Consider the following 17,830-nt stretch of genomic DNA (forward strand, 5'->3'; position numbering starts at 1 on the left):
ATGAATGATTTTGCCGTCTTCGGCGCGTAATCATTGCATTGGAAAAGGCCGTTATAATTGTCCCATGCTCGTTTCGGTGCTGATTTTGGACAAGACTGTCGCCTCTTGCAAGTAGCCCAGTCTCGTGTCATTCTCGAAGACTTCGGCCATTCGGGCCATCAGCAATTGCAGCCCTTCTTTCTCCTTATTGGTGGGTTGGGGTTTAGCAAGGCGCTGGCGAAGATCAAGCACTGTAGCTGGTTCTATCGCCGTGATGAATGGTTTTCGGGAATCTTGACCCTGCTGCGAGAACCATCAGGCTGACTTGGCCGAGGCAAGCGAAGCCAAATAACACAGTGATCTTTGGCAGGATGATTTGTTCGGTCTCACGTCTCTCGGACTAGTGTCGTTGCAGATGCGGTCTGTTCACTAGTTTATGCCTCCAGAAAAAGTAAACATGGCAAGTTATTGGCCGATGTTCAAAGCTGAAAGCTGTACTGTTTGATTCCTCGGCTATTATTAGATCTTCCCATTCGGTTCAGAATGCCTAACGTTCCTCCCTCTATATATGCTCGCTTCGCCAGCAAGGTACCGGAGTACCTTTGCCATATCTTGGCTTTCACTTTCTGATTTAGTTAGCCCACCCCGCTTCGATGCGCTTCCGCAACCTCTCGTACTTGCGACTCCTCTTTTACACTTGCTCGTTGAGATAATTAAGTGCTGCTTAGACAGGTTACCCGTGCCGCGACGCACCCCGTGCAACTTGCCGAAGCCCCGCACCTTGACTCAAAAACCACGCTCTACCCAACCTGGAATGATCTAATGAATGTCGCAAAAATCGCGAAAGCTTCAGCGCGTCTCTAAGGCCTGTAGGTCCCCAAACGTTCGATTTGATTGATCTGGAGTTATCCACTATTTAGCCTGGCTGCCTACTCTGTGAACCCCGGACATGAAGCCCGCATTCGCTAACGTGGGCAACCTAATGCAGGCGACTTTTGCAACAGACGCAGCATCAAATGCAGTCAAAGAGAGGATCCGTTAGGCCGCTGTCAAAATTGCGCGGACTTCGATGTGCCGTGCACCTTTGATCGCCCCGCAAAACGCAGGGGCGTCAAGGCTGGCACTCAGGCGAGTGGTCGTGACGCTCAGTTTGTGAGGGCATCAGTCAATCATGGTATTCATACGGCAGCAGCGACTGTAAGTGGTGGAAGAGCCTACGGCTCTTCGACTTCTCGCAGTTCATACCGTCCATCGATCTCCGGTGATCCCTGGTCTGGCTGGTCAGCAGCCGAAGGTGATGACGATGACGGGGCGCTGCACAATTCTTGGAAAGCCTTTGCCATTGCCTGTGACCGGCAAATAAGGAATTTAGTCCAGGTTTATTTCGAGATCGTCTATCCAATGTATGATGAATCTCTAATCCTCCTGGCTGAGTTCGTTGACTGAATATATCATCTCTAGATTTCCCTTGTTTCACATGCCGTCGTTCATAGAGCAGGTCAACAGCAAGGAGCATCTCCGCAATCAAGGGCTCTTTGCCTCCGTGATGGCTGTTTGCTCTTTGGTCTCCGGTCGGGTGCGTGACGGTGCGTTGTACTCTAATCGGTGGCACCGAGAAGAGCTCATAGATCCACCCTCAGAGGCTTTCTTTGCAGCTGCTAGAGACTCGATTCCTCGGGACCTTGTCGCAGTCAAGGGTATTGATTATATGCGCGCGTGTGCCATACTTGCTATCGCCAGCATTCAAAACGGCCAGATCAGAAATATGCAGAAGTATTCCGGCTTATACCACACCTTGACTTCGATGGATGGCCTTTATGACGAAAAGCTCTGGCCAAAAGACTTGAGTCCGATTGAGACGGAGGAGCGGCGGCGACTTGTACGGAATATACCCTTTATCTGCTACCGCATTACTGACCACGACGGCAGTTTTGGTCTATTTATACGCTAGACATCTATTCGACCATTGTGTGGGGTGGCGTTATTCGATATCGTGAGGCCCATTCCTTGGTACGCTATCCCAGCGAAGTAGACGACGAGTTCATCACGCACCACGGCTATGGCGTGCCGCCTGTAACACCGCAATCGAATCCGCTTCCGCCCAGCAACGTGACCGTCGTCTCCCGCCAGCCTATGACCTGGCTGCGTGGTTGGAACTTCACCACAGACCTTTACCGCATTCTCGAGCACGTGGTCGATGGCAATAGACGCCACTTCTCTTCGGCTAATGGGACGACACAAGTGTGGCCACTGTTTAATCCGTTATCCATGTCAGAGCCGGCGGTCATGGATCAAGTCCTTACTATGTACTCCGCACTTCCATCGCATTTTCGCGAGACGCCGCCCACTACAGGAGACATGTCTAAAGACTTATTCGGGTTCCAGTCAGCCAACATTCAGGCGACGCTACAACTTCTTCGGATGGTGCTCTTGTCTGCGGAGGAAATTGGAGTGGAGCGAAAATGAGATGTCGCGGGAGAATTGCTCAGCGTGTTTTCGAATGTACCTGTCGAGTACTTGAAAGCGATCAGCTCCCCTTTGGTATGTGCAGTCTTCATGCTTCTCTGTAAAATGTACTGATAATCCCCAGCTCCATCACCTTGGCGGAATTGGCTACATCCTCGGCTCGGTCATGGAAGGGAATTTGTCCGAAGCATCCTACACACGAGTTCGCACATTACTGCATGTTAACCCTATTCAGTGGTAGCCAAATGGTAACCTGAGTTTTAGCTGACATTCTTGCATACAGACTTGAAATGGCAGATCTCTTACAACGTCTCGAAACGGGCCTACACCGTGCCTCCGGTACTGGCGAACGACTGCGGTCCCAGGTTGATCGAATAGATGGCTACATGCATACTTCACTTCCGCTAGATCTTACTGCACCAAGTAATGCGATGCAAGTCATCGACGCAAAACCCGAACCTGCTGTCCCGTCCGCATATGCACAGGGCAACCCCGCCGTCGAAACCTCGCTTGGTGCTGGCCTCGACCAGATGTCACAGTTTCAGCTGCCACCAGAACTCCTTACAGATTGGCCATGGTCATTGGATTCTTACAATACCGAGGGATTTCTGCCTCTGGCGTCTGAATAGTTTCATTTTTGGGTGATGAGGTCCAGGATTGGCATATGTAACTAGGCACAACATGAAAGCAGGTGTATTTAATAATTTCCTATGCAATTTGCTGTTACACGTACGATTGTACCCTGGGGTTAGAGACAAACGCATTCTGTCCCAGACCATTTCACCTTTTGTCTTCAAACATTTCAATAAGTCTGCCAGGATCACATGTCGATCGATCACATCCCCAGGACTAGGTAAGAAACTCCAAGAAATTTTGGTATGAACCACCGGACCACTGGGTTAGACGATGTGCTTGGATGACTCTTGTGAAAGAGAAGGAGGATAGATACATAAGGCAGGCAGGTCATGGGGTGCTCCGGGGCCAGCCTCTGTCATATTCAAGGCAACATCCTGGAAGGGCTCGCCTATCCCGACGGTAGGTTCGACATCGTCTACTGCTCTCATGTCTTTGGGCATTTGCCGCCGTCGGACCTGCCACTCCAGGTTGCTGGCCGAGATACGACGGATCCTGAAGCCAGGCGGCATCCTACCCACACGCGACGCGGCGGACCAGCAGTTCTACCCTCGGAGCGTGGACCCCGAGCGGCTCGACTCCGGCATTACCGAGGACGAGATACAGCAGACGCTGCTCGCCGTGGGGAAGTGCGTCGAGATGGAGCCTGCCTTGTACGCGGCGATTCAGTGCGCAATGCTCGCGTGAAAGTGATCTGACGGGCTGATGGTGAAAAGAGCTTGTTCAGATTAAATAGGGTAAACAGTGCTTTGAATAGGTACTGGTATAAATGCTCTAAATGTCATTTGAAGAATTTGTCTGTATTATGATGGATGGACTAAACTCAGAAAAGCATTTGACGGCTGCGTGTATTCATCAATGTTATATATACAACATGAGCACCCCAAGTATCATGCATCTGGAACCCATTGCATGAAAGAAAACTGCAATGATCATAGGTAAGTTCCCCTTCAGAGACCACTATTTACCACTTGTTGTTGAAAACTTTGCCATCGACATAGTTGACCAGTTCCTTTACTGGGGAGAGATGATCGCGGCCAGCACCAAAAAGCATACCTTGGCGCAGGACCTTGCGGTAGTTCTTGCCTGGAGACACCTTTCCAAGCACATATTCTTGACGAGTCTCGACACGTGTGGGAACAGGAATGGAACGGCCCACCACTGCCTCCATACCTTGCCAGGCGAAGGTGATGGCCTCCTTGGCGCCAGCGGGAATACCGGCATCATCCAGCATCATAATGCGAGTGTTGGGGTAATACTTCTGGATAAATGCCGTGATGTTGGGATTATACGCCCCGCCGCCACACATGAAGATCTCGGCAATCTCTAGGTCTTTTGGGGCATAGCGACGGTAGTGGTCCACAATAGCCTGCGCCGTGACACGGGTGATGGTGGCAACGACATCGTCGGGACTAAGCCTCTTGGCTTCTGCCTTGGTGATAAGGTCATGCGCGAGCGTGTCACGGAAAACCTCACGGCCGGTAGTTTTGGGCGGATCTAGGGCAAAGTACGGATGGCGCAGGAAGTCGTCGACGAGCTCCTGGTCGACTGTACCACGCGCACCCATCTCACCGTTTTTGTCATACTCGCGCTCACCGTTGGTATAATGGCGCACCACGGCATCGATGAAGACATTGCCTGGGCCAGTATCAAAGTCGTAGCATTCGTTCACGCCGCCTTGGCTGTCCGGCGGGATGAAACACACGTTGGCTATGCCGCCGATGTTCTGGCAGGCGCGCAACTTGGTCGGGTGGTGCAGCACTAGCGTGAAAAAAGGCAATCAGCGGAGCACCCTGGCGCCCGGCAGCTTGGTCGCTCACGCGGAAGTCCGTCACTGAGGTGATACCGGTGCGCGAGGCCAGGAATGAGCCCTCGGCCATCGTCAGTGCGCTCCGAGTCTCGCCTGGCTCGGGCATGGAGAGCAGCCAGATCGTCTGGCCGTGGGAGCCCAACACATCAATCGAGTCAATGTCGACGTGGTAGTCCTTGCAGAACTGGTGCACTGCCAACGCAAACGTTTCGCCCAGGATGACGTTCACTTCTGACAACTCAGACGGCGAGGTCTGGTTGCGCAGGATCATGTTCATCACCCGCTTCTTGATTACCGGCTCCAGCGGGATCTCTCCGTACTGCTTCCAGTGTCAGTTGTGTTTTGTGAGACTGACGAGAAAAATTTACCCTCAGAAGCTCAAAGTGCATCGGCGACTCGGGAGTCTCCTGGCAGAAGCGGCAAAGGGCACAGTCGATGCCATCCTTCATTCACCATGAGATTCATCTTTCTATGATAACCAGGCTAGAGCACTCACCATCGATGTCCCACTGTTCAAACCAAGGACGGTCAGATCCAAGGAATGGCTGGCAGTGCCGTTAACCATGTTAGAAACCATGATTTGATTTACGCAGGAGGGTCCATCGACTCTACCAAGATCGCACGCAGAGAATCGTGAGCGAGGAATAGGCCGTATTTAACGGAAGGCGAAGTCCCATCGCCGATCGAACAGCGGGGAACTCACGCTAGTGCGGTATACATTCGATCTCTCTAAGTAGCCTTAACGCTAAGAGGGCTAAATGGTCGCATAGGTTAAACGGGAGAACGGTAAAATGCTTATTGTCCCCTCCTCATTGCCACTTCAGCAAATGCTGTTAAACGGCTACACGCCTGAATGAGAGCTGAATAAGAGCTGAATCTTGTTCCCCGCGCTTCCCCAGGATGAGCTCCATCCCTAGCGGCGGGGGACGGATGTCCGCCTTATAAAGGATTCGCGAGCCCCCGATAATTCCGATGTATAAACTAGGACAGAGCAATAACGAACATGGGCTACACGACGCTTTGGAAGCGGCTCTCGCCGCGGCAGCTGAATGTCACCATCCATGTTTTCTCGCTCATCTCCATCTTCTTCGAAGGCTATGACCAGGGCGTCATGGGCGGCGTTAATGCCTCGCCCAAGTACGTGACCGAGGTCAGCATTGGGAAGCCGGATGGTACCGTGACAGACACCACACACCAGGGCGGAATTGTCAGTGTCTACTACCTGGGCGCCATCTTCGGCTGCTTTGCTGGAGGGTGGTTGGCTGACCGAGTTGGTCGAATCAATGGCCTGCTGATGGGCGCATTGTTCGCCTTGGTCGGCGGCGCATTACAGTCTGCCGCTCAGAATTCGGACTTTATGATTTGTGCTCGAGTGGTGACGGGCATTGGTACCGGAGGTGAGTTATTTATTTGATGGCCGATTGTTTTACTTGTTCTAACTCGTGATGGTGCAGCCTTAACCGGCATCACTCCTGTCTTGGTGTCGGAAACCTCTTCAGCTGATCACCGTGGCGGGCTTCTGGGATACGTCTTCATTGCCAACTGTAAACAGACTCGGAAGCCCTTCTTTTGCGAGTGCCTTGCTAACACCTTCCAGACCTGGGAATATCAGTCGCATATTGGATCTCCTTTGGTCTCGCCTTCATCAACAACGGATACTCGGACGTGCGATGGCGGTTATTACTTGCGTTCCAATGCTTCCCGGCCCTGATTCTTGCCTGCTGCATCAAGGTGCTGCCAGATAGTCCCCGGTATCTCGCTTCAGTTGGTCGGAAAGAAGAGGCGCGTGAGCTTTTGGAGCACATTTGCAAGCACAGGGCCAGCCCAAAGGAGATTAATCGGGAATACTTGGAGATTGTTACATTGGCAGAGAAAAGCCAACGCAGCTCTCCTATCCAATTTGCAAAGATATTACTCGGGAAGGGTGGAAGGCAGCATCCGAATTTGGGCAGACGAGCTTGGCTGTGTGCCTGGCTTCAGATCATGGCCTCCTGGACAGGTATTACGGTAGGTGCATCCCGGTCAACATTCATTCATTATTATTTCTAAACTTGGTCAAATACAGGCTGTCACTACATATTCTCCAGTTCTCTTGCACCAGGCCGGATACAGCACCATCAAGCAGAACGGTCTGGCTGGGGGTATCAACACGGTTGGCATCGTCGGTACCATCATAAGTGCTCAGATAGTCGATCGCCTAGGTCGCCGTGTCTGTCTCATGGTTGGCGCAGCAGTGCTATTTGCTGTCAATTTAATTGTATGTCTCTACTTCCATGGTAATTGCGGTGACTAACTCTAACTGTATGCCAGGCTGGAGCTGTCTACGAGGGCTCATTGTATAATCCTGGCAAGGCTGCTCAGTACGCTCCCGGGGCTATTACCATGTTGTTCTTGTTTAATATCGGGTAAGTCGACCACATTCAATTTCAGCTGTCCTTTTATACTAACCCGATGTCTGCTAACAGTTATGCTGCGACCTGGGGTACTGTGGCATTCTTGGTGCCCACGGAGATATTCCCCAGCGACTTGCGAGCCCAGGGTAATGGCTTCGGCATCACTGGGTGGGCTATTGGTGTGGGCATGACCACTCTGGTCAATCCGATTATGTTCGAGGCCATGACGGTAAGCTTGGCAAGTAAACCTGTCATAGATGACGCTGACCACTCACAGAGCCGCACCTACTTCCTCTTCGCCGGTCTCAATTTGATTTGGATCCCTATAATTTACCTCTGTACGTTCTTGCTACGGCAGGAGACATTGGGGACCAGAGCTAATAATAGCTATAGTCTACCCCGAAACCAGTAACCGCTCCCTGGAATCGATTGAAGCACTATTTTCCACCTCGAGTCCCTTCTACTGGAAGATGGAGCAGGCGTATAAAATGCATGGTGACGTTTTGGTGGAACACGGAGTCAGCAAGAGTGATAGCCTTGATGCTAGCCAAAATGAGTTGACATCATATGAGAAACCAAAGGAACATTCGATTGCCTAATGCTCTGTACATCTTGTAAATTGATTGAATGTAATTGATTCGGCGGTTCCCTTCACATGGTCAGATTTTATCTATGCTAAAATCAACCGCAGTGTTTCAGAAGACAGTAAGCTATACTGTATAGCTTTATCTCGGTCGAAGCGAGTTTGCAAGTTTCTAGAGCATCATCGTCAGAAGAAATAAATAAAGGAAAAAGTGTTTAGGATTTAATGCCGAGAACATTAGAAACGTCGAAAATTATCAGAAAAAATTATTTATCTTGGTATGGCCAAGGCTGAGAGTAGCTTACCGGGATACATGAGGCTAGGAGGGGCAATATCAGTGAATCAGTCCCCAGAATAGCAACGAAGATTGATGATAATACGAACGCATAGCTTCACGCTGTCAATTCCCTCACCCTTTCGATCAAAATGATTCATAATGTCTTGTGTCTCGACTATCTGAGAGAAGCACCTATATAAATGAGTAGGTATCAGAGAATGGATGGAGATAGAAATATGTATTTGTAACATTCCACCGTCTCTTTCTGGCTTTTCAGAAACTCAGATGGGTCTGAGTTTTCTCGACCAGAGCGCATATGGCCTCTACAAATATGATATGCGAAAAAAGAGTCCCCAGGATGAGATATATTCAGCATTGCGGCCTGAAGAGCTTTGTTGTTCAAATAGGGTTGTCGTTATTTTCTCAGTGATATGCTGAGAAACAATTTTTGCATGTTGGAAACTGCCCGTGTTGATTGTCTTCCATGATCAAAGTAAATCCAGGGCGTATACAGAGCAACAAGAAGTACAAGAGCGCTATGTTTGGGTAGTTGATAAGGCTCGAGAACGGGGTAAAATCACCTACCTGTAAACAAAGGTGACTTGATCATGATCTGGTATACCCATGTCTAGCGGAGCGGATATCATTAACTAGAGGATTCGGTCTAATTATTTCCAGGCGTCGTCCGCCGCAGAAATTCATCTAATCTAGGATCCGCTGTCGCGAAGGGTCTCCCAGGGCAGCCGATATTCATGAAGCTATGATGACCATAGATATTCAATCAACACTAGTAGTTAGACGATGCCAAAAGGCTAGGACTAACCAGTCTCAACTGCTTGATCACGCTTTTCATATGTCGTGGGTACCAGCTCTTTACAACATGTGACATTTTCCTATGATTTCTGCTCATTTTGATAATCCATACTGAAGCTGCAAGAAGCTACCAGGCGCTAGCATTCCTCCACAAGTACGGCTGAGCAGATGGGAAGTCCTGTTCTCCATACCTATGTTCGTATGTACTAGCTTTTCAGTAATGCGAGAATATATGGGGCGAGTGAGTACACAATACACAGGTAAGCTAGCACCCCACATCGCGCGGTGTCACGCGACGTATTTCGAGCAAGATGGATGCGAAGTTATAGTAGAAGTGATTAAGCCATATTCGCGATAATATCTTTGACTCTGAATGACTCAGTACAAGAATTGCAAATTAGTCAATCCCGCCGGTGATCCAACTGTATGAATCATGCTCAGGAAAAATAGTCAATAATATCGAATATATCAACATCAACAGTAGTAAAAAGTATACTTTTTTCCAGCATCTCTCAATAGCAGAGTCAACTTCTGCAAAAGAAAGCTCCAACCTGCTTTTAATGATGTCAATATGTACTCCATTTTGGGTTAGGCGCTCGAGCAGTAGGCCAAATATCATGCACTGGGTTCGATCCAAGACTCTCCTTGGAAGTTCTCTACGCTCAACATAAACCGGTTTGTCGTATGTCAGAGAGATTTCATAAGAAGTTGCTACTGCATAAAGCTCTTCCACAAGATCAGCTGACCACAGCTCCAACAGAATACTATCCTCTGCAATTGTACCGGGCCCGAATCGGAGAAATATCTGTCTCAGGGAGGTTCCTGACTTCCTAATTTTCTGGAAACGATGAAATGTTTCAAAAATCTGGCTCTGTCGTTGCTGAAATCTTCAAAGTCTCCTGACTCCACGAAACTTTTCTTGAGAACGGCTCGTGTTTGGTGAAGTCAATGGCAAGTCGCTGAAGATGAGGTGCTTCTAATTAGAGGATTCATCAAAAGGTGTCATATTAAAAAAAAGAGGATGCATGAAGATGCAGGTAAGATAATTTGTGAAATGCGCTTAAGTTCGGTAGTCCCTTTCTAGGAATAGGCGGATGTTCAATTCTTTCAGGGGACCACAGTGTAGACTCAGTAGGTTCTTAATCACAGGGGCGGAGTAACTTTCAGCATAGAGTGTATCATGAATAAACAAAAATGTCACTCCTTTGAGGTGAGCTAGCTAGAGAAATAGGAGATCTGCCACATCTGGCTCTGCGGCAGGCACTGGTAGAGCCAATGACTTGAGGTTCTGATGGCAACCAATAGGTAGCAACTGCTCACACTTATCAGGATGATTGAGTTGCTGATACTCGACGATACGCTCCTTTCTGCTAAGTAGACCCGGTTTTGATTGAATCTCAGGCTTCTCAGCAGATTCAGCATATCGCCACTCCAAGTGACTTGGCTCAGACGAAAGTGTTATAGTGTGGGCAAGTTGAAATGCTTCCTTGATGCTCTCAAGCCAATTCCAAATGTATACTTAGGTCGAGAGAGGTCAGTGGGAGTCCAGTGAAATTGTCTCAAATAGTCCTTGATCACAAGGGGGAATTTCAGTTCTCAAGGCCAATTGATGAATAACATTACCTTTTCTTGTTGCTTCTTTGATCAGCGAGATGCAGTATCCCCTCTCAGTGTCACTTTGCACATTTAAAGATAAAGAATGGAAGGATTTTCAGCGATGTGGTTTGTGGTCCATTTGTTTTAGACGCCGCTCCAGTTTCAAAGAATCATGATCCTCGTTTTGAGATGGGAGAGTAAGATGGGAGTAAATGAACCTGTCGGCCACCATTTATCCAAGAATAATCTAAGTGGTTGCCATTGCGTATCAAAATCACCAGTGTCTTAATCAGAGGGCGTCGGGAGGAATGAAAAGATATGAAAGAGTACTTCAGTTGGGAGTTTAGATGTCATTGTTTCATTGGCTAAGATGATTGTGCGCGACATTCTATTGCATTCAATAAGAGGAAAAATAAAAGAAGGCCAATAAGATTGAGATATACAGTATAACTCTACTTTCGATGGGATAATCATGCTAGCTTGCTTCGAAAATGTAGGGCACTACTTGTGCCTCCACTTTTTCACCCGCCGCTTTCGCTGTGGGTGCGCCACACCGATAGGATATTCACACCGATAGAATAATAATATCATATACCCTTATATGGATGTCTAATAACACATGTTATATTCATCGGTTTTTGTTTAAAATACTATCAATAGTTTCCTGGTCGGCATTTTCATCAATTCCCATCATCCATAGCTCCAATCGGTCATATCTGCGGTGAGTGGTGGCCAAAGAAGTCCTAATAGACTGTCCAAGTCGCCGCCCTTCCTTCTTTTCTTCTGCCTTCTTTCGGGCACCAATTCGCCTGTTGGCATCCTGCACTGATAGTACACCAGAGTGGCTAAGTCCAGGAACTTGTCGACGAGATTTTGGCTTAGATTGGTGTGCTGCAGCTTTGAGATATCGGTCCAACTCCATGGCTGTTTGATCACTGGATTCCGCCTGAGTTAGACCACCACTAAATATCCTCTCCAAACGCCTATTTAAGCCTGGTGATAAAGCAGATAGATGACCATCAATCTTATCCAAGGATGCCCGAGCCTTAGAGATTTCTTTCCGGAGTTGCCTGATGGTTTTAGGAGAGCTCTGGGCGGAACCACTAGAGGTAGAGTCACCATCCCATATTTGTAGATCTGGAATGGGCTCTGCTTGTTTCTCCAGATCGTCCATAACAGGAGAGGGGTCAAAAGGGAAGATTCCACAATCTCTAAAGGCTGATTGGATAGTATGGGTCTTGAATGTCTCCTTCCGAATACCTGGTAGTACTGTAAGGAACTCCCGCTTCTCAAAATCACTCCATCCAAGTATAGCAGCCTCAGTGACAGCCTGCCCATGATAGTGTTTGTACTGTTTAAATGGCTTTCCATCTAAAGGCTGCAAAAAATGGGTTGCATGTGGTGGGAAGGAGTAGAGAAGAATCCGATTCTTCTCGCAGTATTCAATGAATTCATACGTGAGGTGAGATCCATGATTATCCATAAGAAGCAGCCGATAAACACCAGCCTATTTAAATAAGAAATAGTTAGCCTTGACTGCTATGTGATCAATAAAGAAAAGAGTCTAAACCCACACATCGCTGCTTAGTATGCTTGTCGAAATGTTTAATCCATTCAAAGGCTATTTCATCGGATATATAGCCATTTGGTGAGACGCCCAGTATCCAGTTTCCTGGCATATCTGAATGCGTATACCAGTCCTCTAGATGGCCCTTTCCCGGGAGAATGATGCAGGGAGGAAGGACCGATCCATCTGCAGAAATACACTCCACAACAGAGATTAAACCACGAGAAAAAGAGGCACCAGGATGTTGCGCTCTTGATGGATATTTAGTGATTACCACTTCTCCACGGCCCTGGCCCTCCATAAAGCCAATTTCATCGAAATTATAGAGGTCCTGGGGCTGGATCTGATACTGTTTAAGGAGGATCTCTAACCGATCATACCAGTTCTGAATTATCCCAAGATCCTGAGATTGTAGGCGCTTTGGATCCCTTGGCCTTTGTTTAAGCCGTGTATATTCAGGTCCTAAGCGTTCAAGAAAGCGATATGGCCATTCTTTGCTGACTTTTTTGGGAGGGATAGTTGGGTCCGTATGGGCACGCTGTAGGATCAAGTTGGCACTTTTTTCTATCCTTTTAGCTGTTGGAGGCACTCCAGCTTGATCTAATCGCTCAATCCAGTGTTTGAGTGCATTCTCCTGATGCTTATCAAGTGCATAGTTAACTGGCTTGGTAGAATTTCGCCCAGGTAGCCCTTTGACGCGTCGAAGGAGCCGTTGGTAAGGCACATCAAATGCCTCTGCTAGAGGGCGAATTTTTTGTGATTTATCGCGTTCGTACGTGGCAATGGCATTTTTAATTTGTTCTTCGATATTTTCGCGTTCAGTAGGCATGGTAGACGATGTCTATTGAATAGTAAAGATGATGGGTATGATGAGATGGATTTTTATTCTATCGGTGTGAATATCCTATCGGTGTGGCGCACCCACAGCGAAAGCGGCGGGTGAAAAAGTGGAGGCACAAGTAGTCAATTACAATTGACCAACTGATTACTAATCATACGAAAGTGCAATGACTCACTTTTATCTTTCGTCCGTTTTGATACCAGCCCCTCAAAACAAAAGCGCAAACGGCAATCATGGAAACTCCTTCTACCAAAGTCCCCTATGGTCACTGGACCAGCCCTCTTACTGCCGAACAATTAGCACACAGCCGTGTCTCACTCCACGAAGTAGTCGTCAACGTCAGTAGTCTTACAGATCTGACCATCACCAAACTAACACATAACAGGAATCAACCGGCACCATCTACTCAATTGAATGTCTCCCAACTGAAAATGGCCGGTACACAATCATCGAGCACCACGATGGCAAAAGCCGCAACATCCTCCCGAAAGAGTCGGGATTAAGTGCGCAAGCCAGAGTGCATGATCTTGGCGGTGGTTCCATGGCAATCAGGCCTGATGGGAAGATTACATTCTCAGATGAAAAGTCTTATCATGTGTACCAGTTGGATCCGGCGGTGGCTGACGGTGATAATGGCTCCCATAGCGGGGCTACGCTCGTCCACGCCGCGGACCAGGATATCCGGTATGCGGATTTCTGTCACCATCCTACAGAGTTTCAGTGGGTGCTTGCTATTCGGGAGGACCAGCGCAATGCTACACCAGAGACACAGGCGTATGATGTCCATAATGTCCTGGTGGCTATCAACACCGACACGGGGGAGGAGAAGGTGATTGCTGCAGGGGACGATTTCTACGCGCATCCCAAATTCAATCTGTCGGGACGATATGTCTCCTGGATTCAGTGGTCGCATCCGGATATGCCATGGACGGGGACCGTTCTTTACTTGGCTGATTGGGACGGCAATGGAGGGTTGGCGAATGTGAGGAAGATAGCAGGTAAAGCTATGAGCGAGAGTATTGCGCAGCCGAAATGGGGCTTGGATGGAGCATTATGGTTTGCCAGTGACAGGACGGGGTTCTGGCAGCTGTACTCCATCCGTCCAGATGACGAGGATTGTCAAGTCAGGCCGCTGATGCTCAAGGGCCTTGAGGGGGCAGAAATGGCCATTGCGGAATGGGACCTCGGAATTTCGACGTACACATCGCTCGACGAATCGACGATAGTAGCAGCCGCCGTAACCCATGCTACCAGTAGGGTCGTCCTCGTCAACACAGCAACAGCATCATTCCAGGATCTGGATCTCCAATACCTGGACATTGACGGAATCTACCGCGTATCGCCAACCTCGTTTGCAATCGTCGGCTCATCAGCGGACTCCCCTCCAGAGCTGGCACTAATCTCACTCACACCCGATACACACGCAAAGGCGCAAGCCCGAAAAGCCGTTCTCAAATCCACAGCATCCGCATTCACCCTACCACCCGAATACATCTCCCACGCAACCTCCCGCACCGCACCCCAACTCCATGGCCCCCTCCGCAACAACTCCGTCCATTTCTTCTTCTTCCCTCCTCGCAACCCACATTTCCACAACAACAACAACATACCCCCTCCGTGCCTAGTCTACGTCCACGGCGGCCCGAACGGCAACGCCTCTCCAGCCTTCGACCTCGAAACCCAATACTATACCACCCGCGGCTTCGCCGTCGCCGCAGTAAACTACACCGGCTCCACCGGCTTCGGCCGCGAATACCGCGAACGCTTCTCGGGCCACTGGGGCTTAGCTGACGTCGCCGACACCGTCAGCGTCGTCGACTACCTGGTCCAAAATGGGACGATTGATAAATCCCGCGTGGGCATCTATGGCGGCAGCGCGGGCGGGTATCTCACCCTGCGCGCGCTGCACATGTACCCGGATACCTGGGCGGCGGGGATAAGCAGCTACGGGATCAGCGACGTGCGCGCGTTGCAGGCGGACTCGTATAAGTTCGAGAGTCAGGATGTTGATCGGTTGCTTCTCTCGCTGACGCAGGGGGCGGAAGAGAGGGAGGCAGAACTGACGAGGCGCAGTCCATGCTACTTTGCGAAGGATATCAAAGCACCGCTGCTGCTGTTGCAGGGGACGGAGGATGTCGTCGTCCCTGTTGCGCAGGCGCGGATGATGGCGGCCGCGATGCGTGAGTGTGGGAATGTAGCGGAGGTGGTGGAGTTCCCTGGTGAGGGACATGGATGGGTTGGCAAGGAGGCTATCTTTGAGTCTTTGCGGAAGAAGGAGGTGTGGTGGAGGACGCATCTGGGTTAGCACAGTCGTCCGGCTACCGTGCTACTTACTATCCCGGGTATTCTGCGCGGAGTGACATCTGTGTCTCAAATGCCTCATACTGTACCCCCGTATCTCAAGTAATCGCTATCGGCATATCATTCGGGCCATCTCCGGATTCCCTCCGTAGTTCCGTGACAGCGACGGAGACGAACGGGGGACAATGCCCCGACGGCGGAGGACAGTTTGCAATTTCCCGATCGGGGTGGCCCCTTCCTACCGAGACTCGGGAGAGTTAGGCTTAAGATTCCGAATTTCGGTCGGGAATACTGCTGGTAAAGTATGGTAATACGGATATACTCCGGAGAATCTGGTGCAGAACGTCAATGCTACTCGGTAGTTCCTTCGATGCTACGTAAGTGGACGGATCCGGACCATGGCGTCACGACTCGATGCGGGAAAGCACTATTGATAGAAGCCAATGCAATCTAATTGATGTTGATTCTTCTAAGCCAGCTGAAGGAAAACAAATCTGTCCATAGACCCAGTCTACTACACATGAAGAAGGCAAAAAAGGAAACATAAACCATGAAGAGAAACATGCGTCTGATCGTTCAGATCACAGAGATCCGCGACAGACATCGGATATCGTAGTCCACAAACCCTTTGGATGCAAAAGAAACCTGTCTAGCATTTGAAATGGGAGAAAACAGAAAACCCAACGCCATGAAACAGAGAAAGTGATTTTTCGATTTTTGTGTCAAGCATAAATCGTAAACTTTTCGCCCGTCTACTCCACCGCAGAGCCAGCGTCGCCGTGAAGAACAGGGTTGACCTTGGGGTTCCACTTGAACTTGAAGTCCTGGCCGAGTTCCTTGCGGACGGCAGCCTTGACGGCCTCCAGAACATTGTCGAAGACACCGAAGTTGGCCGGGTTGTTGGGGTCGTTTTCACCACCCTGGAAGACACCAGTGCGGACCAAGCAGGTGTTCCAGCCGTACATGTTACCACCGATGATGTCGGAGGCCGGGTTGTCACCAACCATGTAGATGTTCTGGGGGAGCTTGTTCTCGTTGTGGATCTGCTCCATCCAGGACTTGAGGACCTCATCAGCGTAGGTGTAGGTGGCCTTTTCGGGCTTGCCGTAGACGACACGCTCCAACTCGATACCGGTGAGGGCTTTGTACTGAGCCTCCAGAGCGATACGGAAGGCACCCAAAGTCAGACGGGTCGGACCCTTGTGGTCAGTGGGGAAGACCATGTCACCCTGGGAGAAGTAGAGGGGAATACGCGAGGAAACAGGGTCCTTGGCGCGGGTCAACAACAGACCGTCCTCGGCAAGCAGCAAGTCGACAATGAGTTGGAAGTCGAGCTGGTAGTCACGGGAGTCGTTGAAGACCAAAATGGCATCGAACTTGAGCTTGGAGAAGTCGCGGGGCTTGGCAATGGCACGTTCCTCCTCAGTGATGTGACTCCAGGGACAGATGGTGGGGTCCCAAGCTTGGATATCCTTGGGGTGGACAACGTTCTTGAAACCGTAGTTCTCGGCAGCCGGACGAATGTTCTGACCGTCACCACCAATGACCAAGACAGTGTCGTAGTATTCCGCCAATGCCTGCATTGGGGTGTGGGACTGGATGAACTGGTCGGTCGAGACGGGGACCTCGAGGATCTGAGAAAGCTGCTCGCAACGGGCCTCTTCGGTCTTACCACCACCGTTGGTCAAGAGAATGTAGGGAATCTTGATGCCCAGCTCGTTGTCGCCATTGAGCATCTTAAGGGCTTCCTTGGCCGGGGGGATGGGGTCGTTGCCATGGGCCAAGACACCGTCAATGTCGAAAGCGAAAGCCATGTTCTTAGCAGCCGCCACCTTCTCCTTGGACATGTCCTGGACCTGCGAGGCCAGGATGTCCCGAGAGACCGAGGGCTCTCCAGCGGTCACAACGGAGGACAGACGAGAGACACGAGGAGATCTCGGGATGGGCAGAGAGGTACCGAAGGAGTTACGAGAACCCCGACGGTCCCGGGTGGAGGGAGTGAAGCTCAAGTTGTGCATGTACTGAGCAGCATCACTGATAGAGCTGCGGGTGGCAGGGATCTCAACGGTGTTGCCTGAGTCATTGGGAATGGGAAGAGAACCACTTCCACGGTGTTCCCGGGGAGAAGGAGCAGCTTCGGGAGGGATGTCAGACATGATGCTATTTCAGATGATGTTCAGAAAGAGGAATTGGGGTTGAAGGAGAACGAGGAGTTGATTGAAAAGATAAGGAGGGGGTTGAAGTAGATGATATCACTTCAACGACACTTGCTAGATCCGGTTTCCCGACAAGCGAACCAGACAAAAAGTGTATAAAAGCAGGATAGAGACGAGAGAGAGAAGATGAAGATAGAGAAGAAGAGAAGAAGAGAGAAAGAAAGACAAAAACACGGCGACGAGAGATATTTATTCTCTCATTTTCGAGCCCTCAACTTGGTGTATTGGGATGTATCCGTACCGTACCGCTCTAGTCCGCAATAGGAAGGCCCCGCCCCGACATCTCATCATCCTCGGGTTTTCGTATCGTCATTCTTTTACTCGCTAGAGCCTGGTATTCTATCGTATTGTTATT

General features: G+C 49.8%; 8 protein-coding genes across 8 annotated transcripts; 5 read left to right on the top strand and 3 right to left on the bottom strand.

The window, feature by feature from the left end:
• Positions 1-805: 805 nt before the first annotated feature.
• ACHE_10212S (uncharacterized protein) lies at positions 806-2,445 on the top strand (the record flags this gene model as incomplete). The annotated part of the gene is made up of 4 exons (XM_043276765.1): positions 806-848; positions 968-1,382; positions 1,441-1,858; positions 1,909-2,445. The coding sequence occupies 4 exons, from the start codon at positions 806-808 to the stop codon at positions 2,443-2,445; spliced, it is 1,413 nt and encodes a 470-aa protein (XP_043131332.1).
• Positions 2,446-2,611: 166 nt separating this feature from the next.
• ACHE_10213S (uncharacterized protein) lies at positions 2,612-3,074 on the top strand (the record flags this gene model as incomplete). Its single annotated transcript, XM_043276776.1, has 2 exons — positions 2,612-2,661; positions 2,729-3,074. The coding sequence occupies 2 exons, from the start codon at positions 2,612-2,614 to the stop codon at positions 3,072-3,074; spliced, it is 396 nt and encodes a 131-aa protein (XP_043131333.1).
• Positions 3,075-3,507: 433 nt separating this feature from the next.
• On the top strand, positions 3,508-3,765 carry ACHE_10214S (uncharacterized protein; the record flags this gene model as incomplete). Its single annotated transcript, XM_043276787.1, has 1 exon — positions 3,508-3,765. One exon carries the CDS (start codon positions 3,508-3,510, stop codon positions 3,763-3,765), a length of 258 nt encoding a protein of 85 aa, XP_043131334.1.
• A 277-nt stretch (positions 3,766-4,042) lies between these two features.
• Positions 4,043-5,465, bottom strand: ACHE_10215A (uncharacterized protein; the record flags this gene model as incomplete). Its single annotated transcript, XM_043276798.1, has 4 exons — positions 4,043-4,716; positions 4,784-5,207; positions 5,257-5,331; positions 5,385-5,465. The coding sequence occupies 4 exons, from the start codon at positions 5,463-5,465 to the stop codon at positions 4,043-4,045; spliced, it is 1,254 nt and encodes a 417-aa protein (XP_043131335.1).
• Positions 5,466-5,891: 426 nt separating this feature from the next.
• ACHE_10216S (sugar porter family MFS transporter) lies at positions 5,892-7,880 on the top strand (the record flags this gene model as incomplete). Its single annotated transcript, XM_043276809.1, has 8 exons — positions 5,892-6,285; positions 6,343-6,432; positions 6,486-6,895; positions 6,954-7,145; positions 7,199-7,293; positions 7,354-7,510; positions 7,559-7,619; positions 7,675-7,880. The coding sequence occupies 8 exons, from the start codon at positions 5,892-5,894 to the stop codon at positions 7,878-7,880; spliced, it is 1,605 nt and encodes a 534-aa protein (XP_043131336.1).
• A 3,298-nt stretch (positions 7,881-11,178) lies between these two features.
• ACHE_10217A (transposase) lies at positions 11,179-12,946 on the bottom strand (the record flags this gene model as incomplete). The annotated part of the gene is made up of 2 exons (XM_043276820.1): positions 11,179-12,057; positions 12,125-12,946. The coding sequence occupies 2 exons, from the start codon at positions 12,944-12,946 to the stop codon at positions 11,179-11,181; spliced, it is 1,701 nt and encodes a 566-aa protein (XP_043131337.1).
• A 245-nt stretch (positions 12,947-13,191) lies between these two features.
• ACHE_10218S (uncharacterized protein) lies at positions 13,192-15,263 on the top strand (the record flags this gene model as incomplete). Its single annotated transcript, XM_043276831.1, has 2 exons — positions 13,192-13,296; positions 13,344-15,263. 2 exons carry the CDS (start codon positions 13,192-13,194, stop codon positions 15,261-15,263), a joined length of 2,025 nt encoding a protein of 674 aa, XP_043131338.1.
• A 748-nt stretch (positions 15,264-16,011) lies between these two features.
• ACHE_10219A (phosphatidyl synthase) lies at positions 16,012-17,415 on the bottom strand (the record flags this gene model as incomplete). Its single annotated transcript, XM_043276842.1, has 1 exon — positions 16,012-17,415. The coding sequence occupies one exon, from the start codon at positions 17,413-17,415 to the stop codon at positions 16,012-16,014; it is 1,404 nt and encodes a 467-aa protein (XP_043131339.1).
• Positions 17,416-17,830: the final 415 nt, after the last annotated feature.

This window comes from Aspergillus chevalieri, chromosome 1, assembly GCF_016861735.1.
Source record: "Aspergillus chevalieri M1 DNA, chromosome 1, nearly complete sequence".
Classification (NCBI taxonomy): domain Eukaryota; kingdom Fungi; phylum Ascomycota; class Eurotiomycetes; order Eurotiales; family Aspergillaceae; genus Aspergillus; species Aspergillus chevalieri.